We start from the raw sequence: 22474 nt of genomic DNA on the forward strand, positions 1-22474 counted from the left end.
TCAACAAAATCATTCGAACAATTCCCACCACTACCACTTGCCATGTACTTAAATGATCACAGCCTCTCATGGTAACTTGCATGTGTCAATGGAGGAGCACAGACAAAACAACATAATCTAAATACCGATGCCCAGCCATGGCACACACAATCTTTTTCATTTAATCTTGCTCTCATATGCTCACCAAAATGTGAATTACAGGTTGAATAGGACCATGTACTACAAGCTTATCAGCAAAAAGACAACTGGTGAGAGATACTAGACGTCATATAGCTTAGCCACATTACAATGCTAACATCTTGGCCTAAAATCACATTTACTTGCAAGTACAATGCAGGTGGCACTATGGTCTAAACCACTGAGCCTAGGGCTTGCTGATCAGAAGGTCAGTGGTTTGAATCCCCGCGACGGGGTGAGCTCCTGTTGCTTGGTCCCAGCTCCTTCCAACCTAGCACTTTGAAAGGATGTCAAAGTGCAAGTAGATAAATAGGTACCACTCTGGCGGGAAGGTAAACGGCGTTTCTGTGTGCTGCTCTGGTTCGCCAGAAGCAGCTTAGTCATGATGGCCACATGACCCGGAAGATGTCTGTGGACAAACGCCGGCTCCCCCAGCCTATAGAGCAAGATGAGCGCCACAACCCCAGAGTCATCTGCGACTGGACCTAACGGTCAGGGGTACCTTTACCTTTACCTTTTTACAATGCAAAAAGGTTTCAAGTTTTGAAATTTGAGGCAAATCTAGTTGTCTGTAGAATTTGGTTAAGATGCATAACCAGATTTGTTCTTCAAAAGTCTTGCAGCAAATATTAAGACATATCCCGAACTGTATCCTATTTCACTCTTTCCACAGTGCTTTCACAGCAAAGTATAAAACTCTTAGCTCATGGGTCAGCAGTTACATTTTCAGGTTTCCCCATTTGGCATCCCCTAAATATGGCCTGCCAACAATCCCGTTTGCCAAAGACTCCTCCTCATTGACTCTACTATTCCTGAAACTGTTCACCTCTACTGCACTGAACCTAAATATCACCTCTTTTTTCAAGTTGTTTTTTTTTCATTTTCTGGATTTTGCATTAGTAATCCTATTACTTAAGTATCTCACTGGCATGTTTGAACTGGAACGTGTCCTCTTCTAAACCTCAGTATAAGACAAGCAATGCAGAATAGTTTGTAACTAAGCCTGAGCACAGTAGTGCCTTCCAGTGTGTACCTGAGGTCTGGTGCTCAAAATCCAGCTCACAAAGAAAGATGGTGATGTCATTCCATAAGAACTATGTCTTAACCTCACAAATAACCACAAAAATTATTGTGTCTGATTTTCAGAGACAAGAAGAAATTAAATTAGGATTTTTTAAAAAAATGGACAAAAAGAATACTTTTGACCTTTAAGTGAAGACAGTACTGTAAGCTGTTAGCATGACCAACGTTTAAGAATACCCCATATATATCCAGTTAAATGTTAGCTTGGGTGCTTTCACTCTTTCCACACTAAGCGGGAACAAATATATATTTCATACGTCTATCAGTGGTTTCCCCCAAGCTGCAACACCACACCAGCTTTCATCATTACTATTTCAGGTAAAATTTCCCAGAACCCTTTCATTTATTTATAGCCGATCAAAACCACAAAAATAAAGCCAGCCTGGCACATTAACTGGAAAAGAAATAGGAGCTGTAGAAACAGCAGAACTTTAAGTAAATGACTGCTTAGGTTTTCTTAGTATAGGATATATACCCAAATGCACATGGGTATGGCAGAATAGACCATCATGTGGAGGAAACTGGATGTTGCATGGGGGCCATTATTTCACACATGTATGAAAGCAAGTACAAGACTCAAATGGCAGCGGGGCCTGCCTGCGTCAACACTCAGCATCCTAGACCACCTACTGTGCTCAAAGGTTCTACGGAGGGCCCAGTAGCCCTGATACCTGCTCTGGAACCCTTCCACCCCCCAAGAGCTTGGGTTTGGGTCCCATAATGCCCTGCAATGGACTACACTAAGCACTACTGGACAATGTGAAATTAAGAAGCACCCCTGGTGCACTGCCGCTGCCATCTTCACTGCCTGGTATCCTTGACAGGGGCCACCAATGTAAGAGGGTGTGCAACTGTTTTGCCCAGAGTTGCCTCAAACCTGGAGCTGTCTTCATTTGGTAGCAGGTTTCCACTTCAAGCACATGTAGTAAAATAACACTTGCTTGCTCCATTTCTACTGTAGCGTTCTTCCAAGGAGCTCATGAAAGTGTAAATGGTTTCCCTCATGCAAAACTTTGTGAGTTAAGAGATACTGAATAGCTCAAATTTATCAAACAAGCTTCTCAGCTGAATGAAGAACTGAACCAAAGTTTCCCCTAATCCTAGTCCCATCACACCAGACGCTATCCTGCATTAGCATGCATTGGTTTTTTTACACATGCATACATCCATGTCTGTTGCTCAATGGTTCTAGGATTCTATATATGCCATTTTGTTGTTTCATAAAATGAAAAATAAATATTAACACAGAATTACTCACAGCTTTGGCTTAGCAAGGACTGGAGGTGGTGTTTTTGTAGGTGAAAGCAGGCCACCAGGATGAGAAGATATATCGATTTGGGTGTCACCATTAACTACCCCATTTACTCTACGGCTGGCATGGACACCATTGGTTTTCTTCTCCGAAGAGTTGAGCTGTAACTGAAAAGCTGCTACACTGGATCTGGCATTGATCATCTGGTGGCTCTCCAAGTGCTTTGGAGGAAGCTCAATAGAAGTGATCTCAAGGTTTGTAGGTGGGGGTGGGAAGTGGTGGAAGTCTTCGTCGTTCTGTTCTCTCATTGGCAAGTCATGGTTGGAGATTTCAGAACTGGCTAAAATAGGAGGAGAAAAAGGTAACAATATAGATGGGAGATTGTAACTACAACAGATAGTTTCAATTACTCTCACAAATACAGTATTAGTTCATTGAAGGTGATGTCAACATTTCAGTTATAGCAGCTATGCCAAAAGGCATATGCCTTTCTCAAGTTCTCATGCACATTTGAGCTGATGTAATCACCTTAATGAATATTTATTCACTGCTGTTTGTCCATGATGTAGGTTGAGCTAGTTGCCAGTTAAGAACAGTAATTGATTTATGACTGCTCAGTACTGGTTGAGTGAGCCAGTTTGATGGATCAGTTGTGTTAGCACTCACCACAGATATTCAACATCACTGTGCATGAGAACCGCCAACTTTTTCCGATGCTTTTGTATGTATTTCTGTTTTGCATTTTACATTGACAGGAGGACTGCATTTTCGCCTGTAGTAGAAACTTAACTTTTTCCATTTTGCCTCTGCTGCCACCTAGCCTCAGAACCTTAGTGTTAAAATCTGCCAGATCTACTTAAACTTTCCCCCCAAGTGCAAGACAAAGGGTGTTTGTTATTCAACTAAGATTTACTCAGAGTAGACCCATTTAAATTAATGCACATGGCTACATTAGGGCCATTAATTTCAACAGTCTGCTCCGATTAAAACTTAGTCGAATGGTACCCCAAATATTAAATTACTGAAAGTATTTACTGATAAAAAATAATTACTGTGATTTTAATAAAATAAAATACGAATAATTATTTTGCAATTAACTGGATGCAGTGAATGGTTCACAATGCATGCTTTTACTTGGCTATTACCCTGTTTCTCCTAAAATAAGACATAGCCATAAAATAAGCCATAGCAGGATTTCTATGCATTTGCGAAATATAAGCCGTTCCCCAAAAATAAGCCATACCCCGAAAATAAGCCATAGTGACGTGGTACCTCCCATTAAAACAGCCTGGAGAGGCATGGCTATGCAGCGTACCGATGCGACACGGTTAAAATAAGACATCCCCTGAAAATAAGCCATACTGTGTTTTGTTGAGCGAAAAAAAATATAAGACGGTGTCTTGTTTTAGGAGAAACACGGTAGTAAAGTTTGTCATCTGACTGAATGGAAGAGTTTTTGGACCAGTTGCTGTAATATTTCCTAAAAGCATCTTAAGGTTTTCTTCTGGGTGTTTCATATATCATTTAAAAAGACATGAGATGAACTCTGACTCTGCCCTTTATCGTTAGATTTTAAATCCCCTTTCTTTGTGCTTGCAAGTGCATAACACCAGGAGAGTCTGGTTTACACAATTAGTGAACTGATTGAAACAGAGATCAAATAGCTGCCCACAATCCTTTGGGGGAAGAGAGGCAACACTGTTTCAGTTGCACATGTTTGATGGTACTTGACCTTCAAAATTAGCAGCTGCATTTCTGGAGGTTGAGAGATCTCCATATGGCCCTTTTTCCTATTTCCTAAATGCCTTTGAAGATTATGCAGAAGCCTCTTCACCATGTCAACATTACATACTCTTCCTACCCAGACGCAGAGTAATCAAGTCAGCACTACAGGATGTGGGAAGACCATCAGAGACTAAACATGAGATGCACCCAGAAGGGGGAAGGGACTGTCTCACTACACTGCTGCAGCTGTGTCCAAGAGTGGCCAGAAAAACATCACTGACTTTCACATACACATTAAACGCTACATCAACACTGCTGAATACCTGACAGCACGGTCAGCTTTGCACTGCTTGTGACTGATCCATAGTCATTTCTTGCTGTACAAGTGAAGGTTCCTGCATCCTCAGGAAAGGTCTCTGCGATTACAAGAGTACATATCTCCTCTAAAAAAAAAGAATGGAGGGGAGAGAGAAAAAACCCCAACAGATTAGTGAGTTAATTTGCGCACAAGATATACTGGAACTGCTATGGGTCTGAATACGATATTTGATTGTGAATCATGTTGTGCGTTAAACAAGAAACACAATAGCCAAAAACAGTGCCTGAGGGGGAAGTGAGGAACCAGAAGAGTAACGCACACAAACACCCAGGTTGTTGGATCCCTGTGGTTACTTTCACATACAAATCACAATGAAATCAAAAACAGGAAATTAAAATGAGGCTGTAATCCAAAAGAATGCTTCCTGGAGAAAACCAAGAGAACTTTGGTTAGGAAGGGATATTGGCATTTATTGGAAAGTGGCACCTCAGCCATGTTGCACTACATAGTAGCCTTGCTGCAGTGCAACTTACTTCAGATAAAATATGTTTAAGATGGGAGTTTTAATAAGAAATAAACTATTATTTCTCCCTCAGAAACCTAGCAAGTGGGACAAAGCTTGACTTTCCCCAAATGCAATTTGACCATTCTGTATCCACCTCAAGATTTTCTTATAGTATGCATTTCTTCTCACCACCTTAAATACATCCCAAACCACTGATAACTCATTGACATCAATACCCCTCCCCACTCCCCCACTATATTTAAGGATCTGGTGACTTCTGTTTCAGTGTATCTGAAGAAGTGTGCATGCACACGAAAGCTCATACCAGGAACAAACTCAGTTGGTCTCTAAGGTGCTACTAGAAAGAATTTTCGATTTCATTGACATCAGTTTCATCAATCCGCCTCCCTAGATTATTAAATTTGTTACACTTACACACACACCCCACCTTCCTAGATTATTAAATATGTTTCAAAGCTGGCTTATAAGAATCAAGATTTTTTCTTTTAAAGAAAAAGAACCAATAAAGTTTAAACAGCAGCAATTTCGGTAAACTTCACCAGTCTCATAACATAAAAAGACCTTATCCTGTTGCCTAGAAAACCCCAGTAAATCTGGCTGCCAAGTAAACAATGCTGTCCCTGGGATAGCATTCTAGGGTCAGTGTACCATTATAGAAAGACTTTCCCCTGCCTAACCTCTGACAAAAAAGGCTCAATCACAATAAGTGGGCAGCTTCAGGTGGAAGCAGGAAATCGATTAGCATGGTTACACTAAGATTTTGTCCTCTGCTTTTTATTGTAGCCCTTTTAATGTCACTATTGTCATTAAAATCTAACGATAGATTGAGTAGATTCAGACACCATCATACTGACTCTTACAGTATATGAGCCTGACAAGATGGAGACAAAGTAAGCCTCAGTTTCACTGGCTTGGCTCCAAGGACAAGTTCAGAAATTTTCACTTTCATTTTTGATTAGCTACACACAGCTTGCCATGTCATCCAAACTTGGCAAAGTGTGGATAATCTTAACTATGAATTGTTTTCAAAACAAGCCAACTTGGGCATTTCCCCTATTCTTTCAAAAAAAAACCCCCACCGTTGAGTGTTTTTTGTCTTAGTAACTGCACACTCTGAGCAATCCTGGTCGGTTCTTAGTCTAACTACGCTAGCAGAATTAATAGGTAGCCCAATTGTCCTTAAGACTGGATTAATTCAAAAGCAAGGTCTTGTTGTTAACATTATAAAGCAGGCTTCCTCAACCTCGGCCCTCCAGATGTTTTCAGACTACAATTCCCATCATCCCTGACCACTGGTCCTGCTAGCTAGGGATCATGGGAGTTGTAGGCCAAAAACATCTGGAAGGCCGAGGTTGAGGAAGCCTGTTTTAAAGGCTGCACTCCTAGGTGCACTTACATGGGAGTAAGCCATATTCAGCTCGAAGGGACTTACTTCCAAATGAATATGAATACTGTAGGTTTGTGCTGTGATACATTCATATTTGTCTCATTGAAAGAATACAGAAACTTGGGACGACCTTTTCTATTTCGAGCCTCACTGTATCCATGTTTGTAGGAAACTAATGCAACCATGCAGAACGCACCATGATTTGCTTCCTGGGTATAATAATTTAACTCTAAGAGGAAGACATTCTTCAAGTTGAATTGAGTGGCAGCTGATTGGTGTCTCAATTAAGTTGAACTGTTTTTCCTTAAAAAATTTTTTTATCATGTATTATCATATATCCAAAGACTTCCTGTGCTGGAGACTGTCTGAAAATGAAGTACTGATTTAAAAAATGTACAGTATAGGATTCCACCCCCTCGCCAGACAGAAGAACAACTAGCTGGCAGCACAGAGCAGTCTGTAGAATAGGACATAAAATTTTGTGGTCTAGAATTACTTACCAGAACACATCAGTTTTAATCTGATCTAGATTATGACTAATGAAAGATCACATCAGACAATTAATAGGCAAGACAGTTATTTTCGACCAGGCAGACTTTTTACATCAGCAGTTTCAGACAATGGATTCTTTTTATGTAATGTTATGTTAACTGCATGTGGAAGTTATACATTTTACAGGAATGTAAGTGCTAAAAAGTAGAATAATTCAGTAAAAAATTGAGAAAATTGATGAAGTCAGCAGGCTCTCCAAGAATAAGAATGCACAAAGGGTTCAAGGACTGCTACTTTTCTTCAAGAACAATGCTTGCTAGTTATTTGTGCAGTAATTAGAGACAAAGTTGTCATTCATTTTAAATTCTAGGTTTAAATTCCAACCAACTTGAGCCTGAAAGTTCATGGCAGGAAAGAATATGGAAGATAACCTATATGAAGAATCCAATAAAAATCAAAACAAAATAAAAGTATTGCTGGCACTGGAAGTTTCAATCTGCACCAGCTTGTTCTCAAATAGCAGCAGATCATGCAAATAAAATAAAAAAATTGTCCTATAATTATATTTGCTGGTGCTTTTCCAGCAAAAGGTGCTTCTTTTTGGGTTGGATGGGAGCCACTGAATCTCTATTCTACTTTCATAACCACCCTAACCTGTCAAGGAAGAAGACAAGCACATGCAAAAGGCCGTGGGCCAGGTTGGAACAACATACATCTTGTTAATCACTTCACTTTTAAACTTCTATTCTTTCTTTTTTTTAAGTTCTTAATTACATTTATACATTTTTTTGGGTATTTCCCTCCCTGTAGCTACGAATGTTACATAAGTTTAAAAGTTATCTTTTTTTCCACGGGTATTTTAATTATTTGTTTCATTTTTATTATATTACACAATTGTTTAAATAGTATTATCCTATAAGCAGTTAATCAATATTATATTTGCAACGCCCCTGAAGAAGCGCACTTTGAAATGCATTGTGCAAATTAAATGCAACCTTTTCTGGCCTGCACATTTAATATTAATACTTGTGGGGCGGGGGGGGGGGGGAGCACCGCAGGGATAGACAGACTAGTTCGAAACAAAAACACGATCATCTTCTCGTCACCCTCCATGATGAGCTGAAGGGCAACTGTCTGAAGCAGAGAGGCTTCTTACTTGTGGAGAGGCTCTCCAAATAACTTTAAGAGCCCTCATTTTTCAGGATTCTAAGATGAGTGTGCACTTCCGGTGGTCTCCCTCCATCTTGTGAAGAGCAATGACAACAGCAGCATACGGGGCTAAGTTCACTCATATCCACAGACACACACACACACCCCAACATTTTCACTTAACACGGCATTATAAGGTCTAAATACAGCATCATTCTGTTTATTGCAACAAACACTCTGCAACATGTAGGCCTCCCCTTGAAAGAAAGGGCCAGCTGGTTCAGCACAAAACACTGCATTTCCCAGGTTCCCCTTTAACCGAAATCCGAAGCCAAAACTGCTAGGCAAGAGCATCAAATGCAGCCATTACTATTCCGAAGCTCTTTAAGACCTAATAGGTACAGTACTAGACTGCTTGCTTTCAAGGATGCGGCCCTGCACACACTTAGCAGTAAATCCCACTAAACTCAGTTGGGACTTATAGAACTACAGATGTATAGAACTGGGCTGTAAATGTAGCCCTGTGCCAGCATTAGCCTACAATTCCAGTACTGTACAAATAAATCACATGCGGGTGGGGGGCATGAGGAGTGGGTATGAGCACCGTAGCTTTGCACACACCCCACCCCAAAAAACCTTCCTCAGTCACCTTCCATGAGTTGGCTGTGGGGAGCATTTTGTATCTGTGGAGGGTTCACACACATTTGAGAAACATTCATGGGGGGCATATTTAGAGTGCGCCTTGCCACTGCCCCCACCTCATGTGATTACTTGTACTGGAACTGTTAATATCTGCATAGGATTTGGGTTATACCAAAAATGTGACACTGCAGCTTTGATTTTTAACTGTGATCTTTGTCTCCCCTTTTTCTTTGTCAAGTTCTAGGAAGCAGACATTTTCATTAAGCTATTTTAACATAATTAAGTTGTCACTACCAGAGATTCAAAGCAACAATAAAGACATTAGAGCAAGACAGCATAACATGCCCACAGCAATGATACTGTACACTGATACAGAAAAGTTATTTAACTGAAACAAATCAGACTTGTGTTCCACATTCAACCATGGTCCTGTCTGTAGTAAAACAAGTTCCAGGTTTTAAATGACCATGAATTCAATAGTGACACAGTAGATCTGAAAAGTATGTTGGTAAAGAAAAATGTTTTGAGACAGCATTTTTTTGTCTTTTTCAAGACTCCTGTGAGAAACCTGAGACAACCCAGTTTCCACAGCTAAATCCCAACTAAAACAATAGATACTATCAGATCACAGTTGTGAAAACTCTCATACACACACACACACACACACACACACACACACTTTAAAGTCTGTAATAGAAGTAATGGGGATGTGTGGAAGAACTTGCTGACATTTAAAAATTAAGCAACCTAAGAAATTATGGCTGCATTTTACCAGCTCCTCAGCTGCCCTGACAACTTGATAATTGGAGGAGACATTCCCACAGAAACCAAGAGCAGAACTTCACATTACTGGAGACGTCACTTGCTGTTGCTGGCGGGAGTGAAGGAAATGGACATGACGCCACCATGTCATGGGGAAAGTGCTATAACGTGTTATAGTGGTTTGGGGGACAATATGATGTGGGGGTGCCGTATTTGGTGGCAAGCCCTGCCATCTCATAGGACATGTGCTTCTGCAGAAAGAGCCACTTGAGGCATTACACAGAAGCAGTGATAGCAAATACAAGTCATACTGGTGTCTCTCATACATAAGAGCCACAGCTGTGTCTACTTGGTCCTTTATGCTCCGGGATAGCTGTAGACTCAAGTTAATGGTGTAACCACATGGGCAGGGGGGCTGCATGCATCTTTTCTGACACGATACTGATTAGGTGGGAAAGAGGGAGCCTAATGTGTGGAGGACACACACACAATCTGTTCTGCCGATGAGGGAACAACACAGATGGCCATCAGCCACATCAAACTGCATCATAGAAATGGGACTTTGAGGAAGCTGCAACAGTCTGTGAAGGGCACAACACACGCACACACATGTTGGTACTTCAAGAAAAGGGTGAGGGGGGAGAGTGGCATGAGCACAATATAGTAGGAAGATTTCACACATCTTTCCGAAATGGAGATTTGCCCGTTTTCCCTTCGTATGCTACTTTGGAAACTCAAAAGGGCAAACCTCTACATAGTCACTTGTTCATCCAACCTTCTTACTATTTCTGCCCTAGAAAATGGCTTCCAGGCCCTGCAGGAAGCTTGGCTTGAAGACTTCTGTTAATGCATTTGTTTCTTAATAGGGATTTATTTTATATTATAAAATGCTTCGTTGGGCTCTAAGGTCCTCCTGTTCAAACTCCTATTTCAGTCACAATTTTTTAAAGTCGACACATCCAGACTTCCAGTTGTGTCCAGGGCCCACTTAAGCCATTTTGCTGCCATGATAAAACTTAAATTTGTTCTCCATTCTCATACTGGATGAGAGAGGAGCAATCATTACACCAGTGGGAAAAAGGAAGGGTATTTACAAGCTTCTTACCAAGATAAAATAGGACTCGTTTGTTGGCAATGTGTGTGTTTTTTTTTAAAAAAGTTGAGGTGGTAGTGGTGGGATTTGATCAAGGAGCTGTATATACTGGAATTTCATGAAATCACTACTCTGAAAATAAAACCTGTCATTTCTGTAGGAGCACAGCAAGCAATTATATAGACAAGCTGGCTCCCGCAGCTGACACCCAAAAGGCAAGTAAACTGTAAAATATATTCTCTTTTATCAGGGAAGGAAAAGTCTGCTGTTTAAATAATTTATCTACAGAAGTCTCCAAGCCTTATTCTTTAGCCTCCTATTTCCTACCCTTCTTTCCCCCTCCTTGATTATCTTAAAATGCTGAATCAGCTCCCCAAGCTATTTTGCCTGTTTGGATTTCTTTATCGGGCAGCAACCTTGTTGTTCCTCAGCCTAATCTATTAGTTGAACCCTTCCCCTTCCTAGAGGAAAAGGCCTAGGGCTTCAGTTCCGCTGTGCATTAAAAGGCTCCCCAAAGAAATCCAAAAAGCTCAACCGAAGACAGTGTAGGTAACAGGGGAAAAATGGTAGGAAGAAACTGTGTCTCATGAAATTCAATATACTGAAGGCATGCCTCTCTCTCTTCTGCCTCACACTCCACATTGTCATCAGAGCAGGATGCTGTTTTGCTGCTGCTCCTGCCTCAAATTCGGGGCATTATGAAGGATGTTGCAAGCCCCATTCAGGCTTTCTGAACTCAGGTGCTCTCCACTGCACAAGGGGTTCACTGCACTGGTTAGCTCTGCCCCCTCTGCCTCATCACTGTTGCTGCTCCCACACCCCACCGCATGTTGGGAGCTGAACATCTCTGAGTTCTCTGCTCTCCTCATGTAAAATTCCTTCAGAACTGTGAAGGAAGCTGAATCGAGTCGAGCTGGCTCACGGCTGAAATTTAGCTTCCGACATGCAGCGTGACGCAGGAGTGGCAATGCTGATGCAATGGCACTGTGTGATGTTGAATAAGCTGGAGAGGATCATGGAAAGAGTGGAATCAACACCGTTAGACGGTTTCAGTTGACCTCAGAGTTATCTTTAAAATGACAAAAATTTAGCAGCCTAACCAATTTGCCGCAAGCCTCTGGATTCTATTAGTGTTAATTCTGAACTACATGGAGAGTTGGTGTGTTTTCTTCCCAGGTGTCCTATAATGAGGCTTCCATGCTGTTACATTAGCTTTTGCTTTTCTGCAGCTAGCCCCCCCCCCCACATCCATAGTCATGCAAAGGATCTGTTGCCTCCTTCTCATGTTACCTTTGCATCTTGGGAACCATTCAAGCGTGGCTCCTTCCTACAGCATGGAGCCCAGAGCCACATGGGAGAGGAGCCCACACAGTGCCTTGACTTCAGGGTTTCTCCCCCCAGAAACTAGCACAGCTGCAACATTTATGAACTGTTCCAGCACAGCTCCTTTCCTGCTGTTAGGGGTGCAGGATGCTTAGACCCTGCTGACATAAAAAAAAACCCTCTTCACATTCAAGGTATTGAGAGTTTTGTTTAGGGCTCATTACTAGAGCTGGAAGACTTGAATACAGCTCAGAGGGACATTAGTAGTTTTGCAAATATATGCTCCAAAGCCAGAAAACAACTTTTTTAAAAGGGTGGGGGTTTTTTGTATGTGTGTGTCCAATACATTCAACCCTGTGTTCTGGAAGATTTTCTGTTTTGCAATTCCCTAATCACAGCCCAAAAGAAAAGAAAAGATACCAAGTACAGCATTTTTGAATACCAACAAGACAATTGTTTTAAAGAAATTCAATATGCTTTGTGGCTGCTTCCAGACAGCTGAGTAATGGCCAAATCATCAACAGCTGGCAAATGATTCTGCAGGTTCTCTTGCCTGCTTCCTAAAACAGACTGCTCTTTGAAGGAGTCAATCAGCATAAAGTCAAAATGTCAAAATAACGTAGCACTGAGCAGGTAACTTGACAAACTGTGATGTTGGCCCTAAGTAATTTGACTGACTTATTAATTCTCAAAACAGTCTGAAGAGATTTGTGATGCAGGCTGATTTCCGTCTAGACAGAGAAAAGAGTGTAAAACACATTAGCCAGATACAACTTTGCAATGACAAGAAAAACCTGTTTCATAAGCGCTCAGCTGCCTGAATCCACAAAGCACAGCTTCCCCCCCCCACCCCCAACTCTTGACCTCACCGTGCCTGACCTATAAGTATGCAGCAACTGGCCATCCCGGGATTTTTGTTGTTGTTGTTCTGACTGTTGGGGATTAGCAGATGCACAGATAAAAGCTGTCCTCTTTGATTTCCTGTTCTATTTATTGCACCAGTAATTTTAACGTAGGAAGAAAATACTTTAGGAACTGAGACAGACAATGGAGCGTTTCATGTGAAGTGTAACACTCCTGCAAGCATCTTTATTTTAATTGGCTGCAATTCTTCTGAAGCCCTTGCCTGAAGGACAGGCTCCTGAAGCTGAGCCAGTTTGCACTCTCATCCTCTGTGTCCCCATAGTTACACTTACAGTTGGCAGAAGTGACTGAGGAACCTGCTACGAGGTGCCCTATGTTTCCTCTTGCTCCTCTGAGCCACTCACAGTCTTATTTCAAACATTTATTTCATCTGCTCTGGCCACCCTGTCTGCTGGGCATCTCCAATGAAGAACTCCACCATTGTATACTGGCTTATTCTACCTCGAGCAGAAAAGGGCTGTGGCTCAGTGGCTAATGCATATGAAATGTCCCAAGTTCAACCCCAGGTAGGGCTGGGGGGAAACCCATTTGAAACCCTGGAAAGCTGCTTTCTATTGCTGTAGACCATATTGAGCTCGTTGGATTCTCCATTCCTAAAGTTCATTTGCTTCACGACCTCTGACTTCTTCTTTGCTCAACAACTCTACTTCGTCACCCTCCATTATCAACCCAGAACAGCAATGGGGGAACCTGTGGTCCTCCAAGGCCCATCGTCCCAGCCTGCAAGGCTAATGGTCAGGGACAATGGGAGCTGCAATGTATCAACATCTGGAAGGTCACAAGCTCCCCTTCCCTGGTTTAGAATCTCCGACCATCAGTTCCATACCTTTATCATGCAGGATAAAGAAAACCGTGGCTCCTAGTTACAATGGCTATGTGCTACCTCCAGTTGCTAGGAATAATAGGGAAGGAGAGAGCTGTTTGCTCTTGTGTCCTCTTGTGTCCCAGAAACATGTGACTGGCCACTGTGGGATACAGGATGCTGCACCAGACAGACCTCTGTTGTGATCTAGCAAGGCTCTTCTCGTGTCCTACCTCACATCCCACCTTACAACCGAAAACACTGCTACAAAACTGAAATGTGACATGACTGGGTGGGGATCCACCTCTTTGCAACTCTTTGATCTAGAGGGGACGGAAGGAACCGATTAAATGCTGCCAGTCTCGTAGCTCTGATCTTGGAGCACCTGACTGGAGCTTCCCTTGTGAAATTGCTTGGGGATTTGTTCAGAGATGTTTGGTGGGGGAGTTGAACTATTAATAATGCTTAACATCTGTACAGAACTTTCAAGCGAACAGAGCGCTTTCTATACAACAACTGCAGAAAGCATTACAAACGAAGGGAGATAAAAGTGGAGAAACAAGTTCCTTCCATTTGCATTTTTTAGACTGGCTGAATTCTGCCCTAATATACTAAAAGGAATGCTGAACTACGCTTTTTATTTTTTATTTTTAAAAAGGATGAATGGGCTTACATTTTATTTAGCACATATTTGAGAAGAGGAAATCAAACATTTAGCAGTCTGATACTAATGAAAACATGCCAGTAGTTTCGGTGGTTGAATTGTGACGATTGAGCAACTTGCAAGGTAATGCAATTTTCTAAGAGCAAGTTCTTTAAAAAGGTTCACTCCACTGGGCCTCCCCCACATTGGTCTGGATGGGATTTGCTGTTTCACCAATAAAGAAACTGATGTAAAGTACAGAGTAGCAGGGTCTGAAGTCTGCGATAAAGAATAGGCTGTCTTGGAGGGGGTTTCATGTTACCAGTCCCTTGCAGAAACATGACACTATTTAGTTTCAATTCACACACAAAAAGAGTAAGCAAACAAAGGTGGTTCTTTCACAAGATGCTTACCAGGTTCAGCGGCAGATCGCGGCTCTGCACATCACATCATCCAAAGAAAGAACAGGGAATAGGAGGGGAAAGAACAAAATGCATTAGAAACCCATTACAAATACAACAGTCAAGGCTTTATGGCAAGGATGGGGACCTGTGGCCCTCTAATATCATTGGGTTCCAACTTAGCTTAAAATACAGTGTTAAGTGGTACATAAATTGTTGGGGGGGGGGGGGAGGAAAGGAAATCCCATCAGCCTGTCTTGCCAATGACGAGGGATGAAAGGAGCTGGGCTCCAAACAACATCTGGAGGAGCCACAGGTCTCCCACTCCTGTTTTATAGAAGGGTAATATTTGATAACAAATTTAACTATTACTCATCGAGTAATCTGATAGATACAGGTAAAGGGTAAGGGAATACTATAATGAAATGTCGAGCCTAAAAAGTAATTGTGCACACTAAAACAAACCTGAGGCATATACTCTCCCATTTGTTTTTATACTGCAGGGATATCTGAACCAACAATTAATCTGCCCACTTACTTTTTTGAAGAATTCGGAAATCTGGAGAATCCTGTATTTCGGTTCCTTGCCGAGACCAAATGACATACAAAGGAAGTGCTCCCCTCACTCTGCACTCAAACACAACGACCTGCCCTTCACTTGCTGTTGAATCTTGTAGCTCCTGTTAAATTTGATAAACGGATTATTCGAACCTCCAACCCCAAATATATATATATATAATTTTAAAAAGGCTCGACCCTGTAGCCAAACTACCTGCAGATAATTACAGCAATGCATATGCTATTTTCCATTCTTACTTTAATTAATGGTGGCATAGCAATTAATTTGAGCAAATTCTTATTTTGGAAATCTGAATTACAACCATGCTGGCAGCAGAAAGAACCCCTCTCTGATCCACAAGACATTTTAAAAAAACTATTTTGGAGAGAGAGTGTGTGTGTGTGTGTGTGTGTATAGTTTTTGATATGCTAAGATAGGGATGAACTCATCCTCCTGCAGTCATGGAACATGTGCAATCAAAACTGATAAAATGTTGGGCACAATCCATCTGGGAGAAGGTGGAAGCTGTACAAGCACACAGTACAGTGTTACCTCGGATGACAAACACCTCAAGTTAAAAACACTTCGGGTTACAGACTCCACTAACCCGGAAATAGTACCTCGGGTTAAGAACTTTACCTCAGGATGAGAACAGAAATCGCGTGCCAGCGGCACAGCGGCAGCAGGAGGCTCCATTAGCTAAAGTGGTATCTCAGGTTAAGAACAGTTTCAGGTTAAGAACGAATTAAGTTCATAACCAGAGGTACCACTGTATTCATTTCAGTAGCACTTGCACAAGAGAATTTTCATGTGAATTTATTCTCAGTTACACTGAAGGTGTGAGCCATATGATGATTTTTAATGCCTATAGTGATACTGAGAAATGATTAAAAGAGAAGTGAATGCAAAAAAATACATAACTACCTCTTTTGTATAGCAAAGAATAGAAAGTAATCATTAAAGAAAAAGTGCTTTTGCTAGAAGTCCATTGCTATCCTACAATAAAGGAACCCATCTTTATTCAGCAGGTTTAATAGGAGTGAAATTATCCTTGCACTAAAAAAACCAAAACATTTTGCTATTTCATCCCGAAACCATAGAATTAGCATTTCAGTGGAAAAAACAGACCTTTGTAAAAATAGGTGCAGCATTACTAGGTTTTGATCCATCTAATCTGCAGAGGTATGAAGTAGGACTTTGGACCTGGAAAACAGTTAAACCCAGAAATTTGCATACCATCAGCACCATTAGTAATAGAATTTCTGCACTGATACATCCTTATCTCGCTTACACATTTACTAATAAAGTAAATTCCTGCTACGTTAGGGTTTTTTGTGTGTGTGTCTGATTCTGTAAACTGTCCCAGTCTCTTGCCCCCACCATATCGACCACTTATAATAAAGAAAGCAAGTATATCGATGTCAGGGAACTGTCCCCGGCTCAGCGCAGGGTGGTGGAAGGGCTCTTGGGATGTTACAGAGAGCCCCGGCCCCACCTGACCAGCAGCACCTCCTCTTCCAGCGGAGGAAACAGCGAGGTCTCCAGCGGGGAGGGGCAGGCAGTTCTGGGTCTTGAGAGCAAGAGGCTCTGGGGATGTTGGGAGAGACCCTGCACTCCCCTCGCTCAGTGGGCGAGGAGGGAGACATGCCATTTCCGGCGCCCCAAGTGCGCAGAGGGGTGAAACACAAGGAGGGGAGGCGGAGATTTGGGATACTGAAACTCTTATATTGGGGTCACAGCAGGAAGGGGCCACTCTGCGAGTGATTGATACAGACATGAACTTGTAGCTCTGCACTGTAAATAGCATGCACAATAAACCTCTTAAAAGACGGTTTGGAGTCTTGCCTGGTTACTCGCGAGCAACCACCCCACGGACCTTACAATTAAGAACCAAATTTTGCAACCACTGCCATTTAACACTGAATTAACTCTGTCACCCAGGCAACTTTGATAAAAAGGCAGTCAATGACATTTCATGTACAGAAACTGCGTCTAAGAGAAGTCCAAGGTAGAAAGGATGAGAGTCGTTTTATCTGCAAAGTTCTGTGCAAACATGTCACAGCGTGCTACCAAGAACTTGAGTCAACTTTTGATGTCTTAGAAACGAGACATCTACATACCTGCAGATTAGGCACAGAAATAGGCTGGATGACTGCTGTAGTGATTCCAGCCTTTGGAGCAGAAGATCCTATCGTTAAAGAAACAGAAGTACTTTTCTTCTGGGCCCTAGATAAGTCAAACAAGTAGTAGTCAGTCAATCTTGCCATAAAATGCTTCCCTTTCACATGTTTACGTTGGGTGAAGCACAGCCTATTTCTGAGGAACAGTTGAGTTTATGGTAGGCTGTGACTTGCTGAAGGCCACCCAAAGTCTGCCATGATCAGGGATTTTAACCAGTCAACAGAAGTTCATCCACTTTTCCAGTACAGCAGAAAAGAGTTATAAAATGAATCTTTAACACTAATGTTTTATTGCAAAATTGCAAAACGTTTTATTCAGAGAATCTTTGGGGTCTTTTCCCATAGGAAAAAAAAGTGCAGGTAGTCCAAAAGGGACATTTCTAATGCACTCAGAAATCGGCCCTCAATATTTGATACATTTCATCTTCGTGTATATACATTCAGTTACATTCAGTCAAGAAAAGTAAGGGCATGTGTTCACTAAAGGTTTACAAATAATTCACTGCTATGTCTCAATTTCAGATATACAGTCGTACCTCTTGTTACGAATGCTTCAGGATGTGTACAACACAGGTTACGAAAGTGCCGAACCCGAAAATAACGGAACATGTTACTTGGGTTCAGCGGTTCGTGGATGCACAGACGCGTCAAATGACGTCATGTGCAGTAGCGGCGAATCGCGTCGCGCACGTGCACAGATGCGGTGCTTCAGGTTATGCACGTCACGGGTTACGAACGGGGCTCCGGAACGGATCCCGTTTGTAACCAGAGGTACCACTGTAACAGAATGGCAGGCATAGCTTTAAAAGGTGATAACTATCTGTGAAAAGTACATGGTAAAAAAAAAACACATGCAGCAGTATGAACGTGTACTTCATTACTTCTGCAAAACAATGTACAGCCAGCAAAGACTTTCTAAATGGAGACTCTGAACCAGAATCTGTATCTGTGCTGCCCCATGTTTAACGTGCAATGCAATATTTTAACAGGATCTGATCATTAATTAACACTGGTTAGTCTCTCCCCACCCCCATGGAATGACTGCAAGAGGTGAAGCAGAACAACTTTGCAATAATCCTCCCAAAGCGTCCTAGAAACAAAGTGTATAATTAAATTTTGCTATGTAAACTTACTGTGGCATGGCTCCAGATTTTGATCTGAAAATCTCACTGTCTGAATCAGAAGAGCTGGCACCTACAGGGGATGGAAAGGGGTATGTTAAAGGATGAGGGGTGCTGTCATGGAGTCTAGAACACTTCAAAACAAAACAAGTTTTTTAAAAAAACAAAAACAAACTCCCATCACTGTAGCATTATGCTTAAAACTACCAACCTATCTGCAGACAAACGCCGGCTCCCTCGGCCTATAGAGCGAGATAAGCGCCGCAACCCCAGAGTCGTCTGCGACTGAACCTAATGGTCAGGGGTACCTTTACCTTTACCTTTATTGAATGGTAATGAGCCCCATTCAAGGTGGGGCTAGACCAGGCATAGGCAAACTTGGCCCTTCAGATGTTTTGGGACTACAACTCCCATCATCCCTAGATAACAGGACCAGTGGTCAGGGATGATGGGATTTGTAGTCCCAAAACATCTGGAGGGCCAAGTCTGCCTATGCCTGGGCTAGACTCTTGGAACCAATGGCATTTAAAGCATAATGTTTTCACTTCTTTTCCTGTTTGTGACCTTCAGTTGATGCTCTCTCTTACCTTCAACAAACAGTTCTGCTGATGTAGAATCAGACCCAACAGAATTTGAGGCCAGGCAACAGTAGCGCCCTGTGTCGTCCTCAAAGGCTTCTGCTATAATTAGTGTATGGAGCCCTCCACTTTCACAACAGATCTGAATATCGGGAGAATTTTGCAGTTCTTTGCCCTCGCAGAACCACCTGTGGTTAGTACACCATAGAAAGGGGAAACACAGAGCAAGGTCAGGGAAGGAGGAGCGCTTTTCAATATTTATATTATAGAACTGCTACAATCGTAGATGAGTAAAACGAGAAAAGATTAGTTCACAGACGATATCGGTGCCAGAAATACTGCTTTTTTAAAGAAGCATCTCACAGAAAACTCTTTATAGTGAAATATGAACAGAAACCAGAATGTCAGTCGACAGTTTGCTAAAGGCACATTGGGAAGACATTTCCTAAAGTTTGCCTTGTTATAGCAAACATTATAGCCCTTTCCCATATGTTGCTATTACCCATGTTTAATAACTGTGGGGGTGGGAGGGTGGGGAAGCCTGTAATCTACACGCGTTCATTGTAAAGTCTGAAAGAAACCCAACACGTACATGCAGAGGGCTCTACCCTGAAAAAGCAGGCTGCAATTACTCTGCAGAGATCAGGTGGTGATGGAGCCTGTACTGTCTCCCTCCATCCCTCCCCAAACATTTAATGAACAGGGGAGAAACTTCCTTTAAAAAGGGAATCAATTGCTAGGAGCCATTCTGATAAGAGACTGCTTCTCTTGACAACAGGCAGATCGAGATGGTACAGAGCATCACTCTCCTCCATTGCAAGGTTTTAAAGCAGAGGTTGGATGGCCATCTGTCAGGGATTCTTTAGTTGCGAATCCTGAAGTGAAGGGGGTTGGGCTAGATGCCCTTAGGCAGGAGGAGCTAGCCGCTCTGGCACCCAGAGCTGCGCACATGCTGTGTACCCGGGGTGTGGCAAGCCGCCTATGGTGGCAGCGTGGCACCGCCTGCAGCGAGTGTCCCATGAGGGGGGCACCCGCAGCAAGCATCCCAGGCGATGTCACCCCCCAGGGATGACACCCGGGGCGTACCACACCACCAGAGCCCCTAGGGGATCCTTCCAACTCTACAATTCTATGATTGTGGCATCTAAGCCCCCAGAGTGAAAAACAAACAAAACACCCCACCATATACTCTGTTATGGAAATGCTACAGGAGGCCCATGGAGCCTGATACAAAAATATGCTTGCATTGTATACCAGTGGGCTGATCATTTTGACTGCAGAATAATCGGACATGTGAAGGTGTCCCTGCCAATCAATCGTGGATTAAGTTAACTGATAGATGGCTGCTCCTTTGATCAAACAATGCCTGCCCTCACAAGCAACAGTGGACTAGCTGTGCCAGTCAGGTTTTGTTCAACTGATATTGCTTCAGGCACAATCTTTATCTTGTCCCATATCCCACAATACACCGTTCACGGGCTGGTTGTAGTTGCAAGCCGAATGCATAGTACTAGTTTATGAGAAGCAGATTAACAAGTCCTACCTAGGGATTAGTCAAGCGCTGGAATACAAGCAATAAACCATTTTCCCCTCAAACAACCCCACTCCTCCCTGAAGGCTAGAAAACTAGGGGCACATTAACTATACATTAAAAAAAAAAGCCATAACCATAATCATTCCGAAAGATTTATCATGCTGCAGGAATCTACAGTTTCAGAGTGTTTCACAGTTATATACCACCCCATAACAATTCTCTCAGATCCATAGAAAAAGAGTGCACTTGGATCCAGTTATTTTTTTATGGATGCTCAACTATGCACACCAAGTTTGGGTGTTAATAATGACCATAACCTCTTCTTTTCAAGTGAATACTGATCGCTTTCACACATTACCATTTTTCTGTGCCATGAATACTAATGCATGTGTACTGGGTGGAGCAATTCTAAGAACTTGGATAGAAACACAGGGACATTCTGTTTTGTTGAGAGTTAAAAGGAACGACATCCTTCCAATGTAGCAGCTTTCATGCCCCCAGCAAGCAAGGTATGCAATCATGTTGACCATTAACAATTGTCCAGAACTTCAGCTAGTAGTATTAATCCCTCCCCTTTAAAGAGTAACTTGAATCAGGTAGAAAAGAGGTTACAAAGTCCTAAATCAGTTGCAAGCCATGGTAGGCAAGCAGTCTTCTGAGTGTTTATACCAGGGGTCAGCAAACTTTTTCAGCAGGGGGCCGGTCCACTGTCCCTCAGACCTTGTGGGGGCCGGACTATATTTTGGGGGGGAAAATGAACAAATTCCTATGCCCCACAAATAACCCAGAGATGCATTTTAAATAAAAGGACACATTCTACTCATGTAAAAACATGCTGATTCCCGGACCATCCGCGGGCCACATTTATAAAGCGACTGGGCCGCATCCAGCCCCCGGGCCTTAGTTTGGGGACCACTGGTTTATACTATTCCACAATACAGTACACTTGAATCTCTCTTGCAGATACATAATTGACACAACCGTGTTGTATATTATACCCCCCATGCCCTGAATGTTTTAGAGGTTAACGCTCGCAGGATAGATCACATCACCCTGTAGATACCACTTCTCACACAAGACTTATAACTCATTTTTAGCAGACAGACCCTTCCTTTTCCAAACAAGAAGTAGCCTGGCAGATCGAATTTCAACCAGAGGCAACTATGTACTAAACCGCTATGCTTTCTTTTGAAACAAAATGCAAGATTTACCTCTCCGGCCCAAGTTAAAGCCCCAGAATTCTTTGTCTTTTTACAACCATGCTTGGAATATCATACACAGATTTGGTTACCATACCTAAAAAAGGGATGCTGTTAAGAGCCAGAAAAGATAGAAATAATCTAGAGACTGGCCCTATGACGAAAGATTGCAACTTTTAGGGTTTTGTTTTGTTTTTTAGTTTCGGGCAGGAGAAAAACAAATGAAGGGGGATATGACAGAGGTGTATAATATTACTCACGTTGTGAAGAAAATGGATTGAGAAAATGTTTCCTCTCTCTCGGCACCTGAACCCAGGACCATTCAGTTAAGAATGGTAGGACACACGTGACAGACAAAAGGAAGCACTTTTCACAAAACGCATAGATATGTTGGATTTCACTACCATACGTAGCAATTAAATTGTGATTTCATGTTAAGAAAGCATTTCTGTTGTAAAAAAAACTAAAAGAATTTAAAGCATTTCCCCTTAAAAATCTGTTTGGAATTGGGATTGAACAGGCATGCCAATCAACTCATTTGTAAGGGACATGGACCAAACCAATAACTGTTTCATCCAACCCAAGTTGTTACCAACACTCCTT

The 22474-nt window shown here is 42.2% G+C and overlaps 1 protein-coding gene across 1 annotated transcript in view; it reads right to left on the bottom strand.

Annotated features, from left to right (window-relative positions):
- PALLD (palladin, cytoskeletal associated protein) overlaps positions 1 to 22474 on the bottom strand; it is a 207587-nt gene that overhangs the window by 114836 nt on the left and 70277 nt on the right. Inside the window, 8 exon segments of the mRNA XM_033160304.1 lie at positions 2519 to 2852; positions 4561 to 4680; positions 14713 to 14736; positions 15239 to 15380; positions 16388 to 16462; positions 17380 to 17485; positions 18573 to 18633; positions 19148 to 19326. Of these exon segments, the coding sequence (XP_033016195.1) occupies positions 2519 to 2852; positions 4561 to 4680; positions 14713 to 14736; positions 15239 to 15380; positions 16388 to 16462; positions 17380 to 17485; positions 18573 to 18633; positions 19148 to 19326 (1041 nt within the window).

Source organism: Lacerta agilis, chromosome 9 (genome assembly GCF_009819535.1).
Source record: "Lacerta agilis isolate rLacAgi1 chromosome 9, rLacAgi1.pri, whole genome shotgun sequence".
Lineage (NCBI taxonomy): Eukaryota > Metazoa > Chordata > Lepidosauria > Squamata > Lacertidae > Lacerta > Lacerta agilis.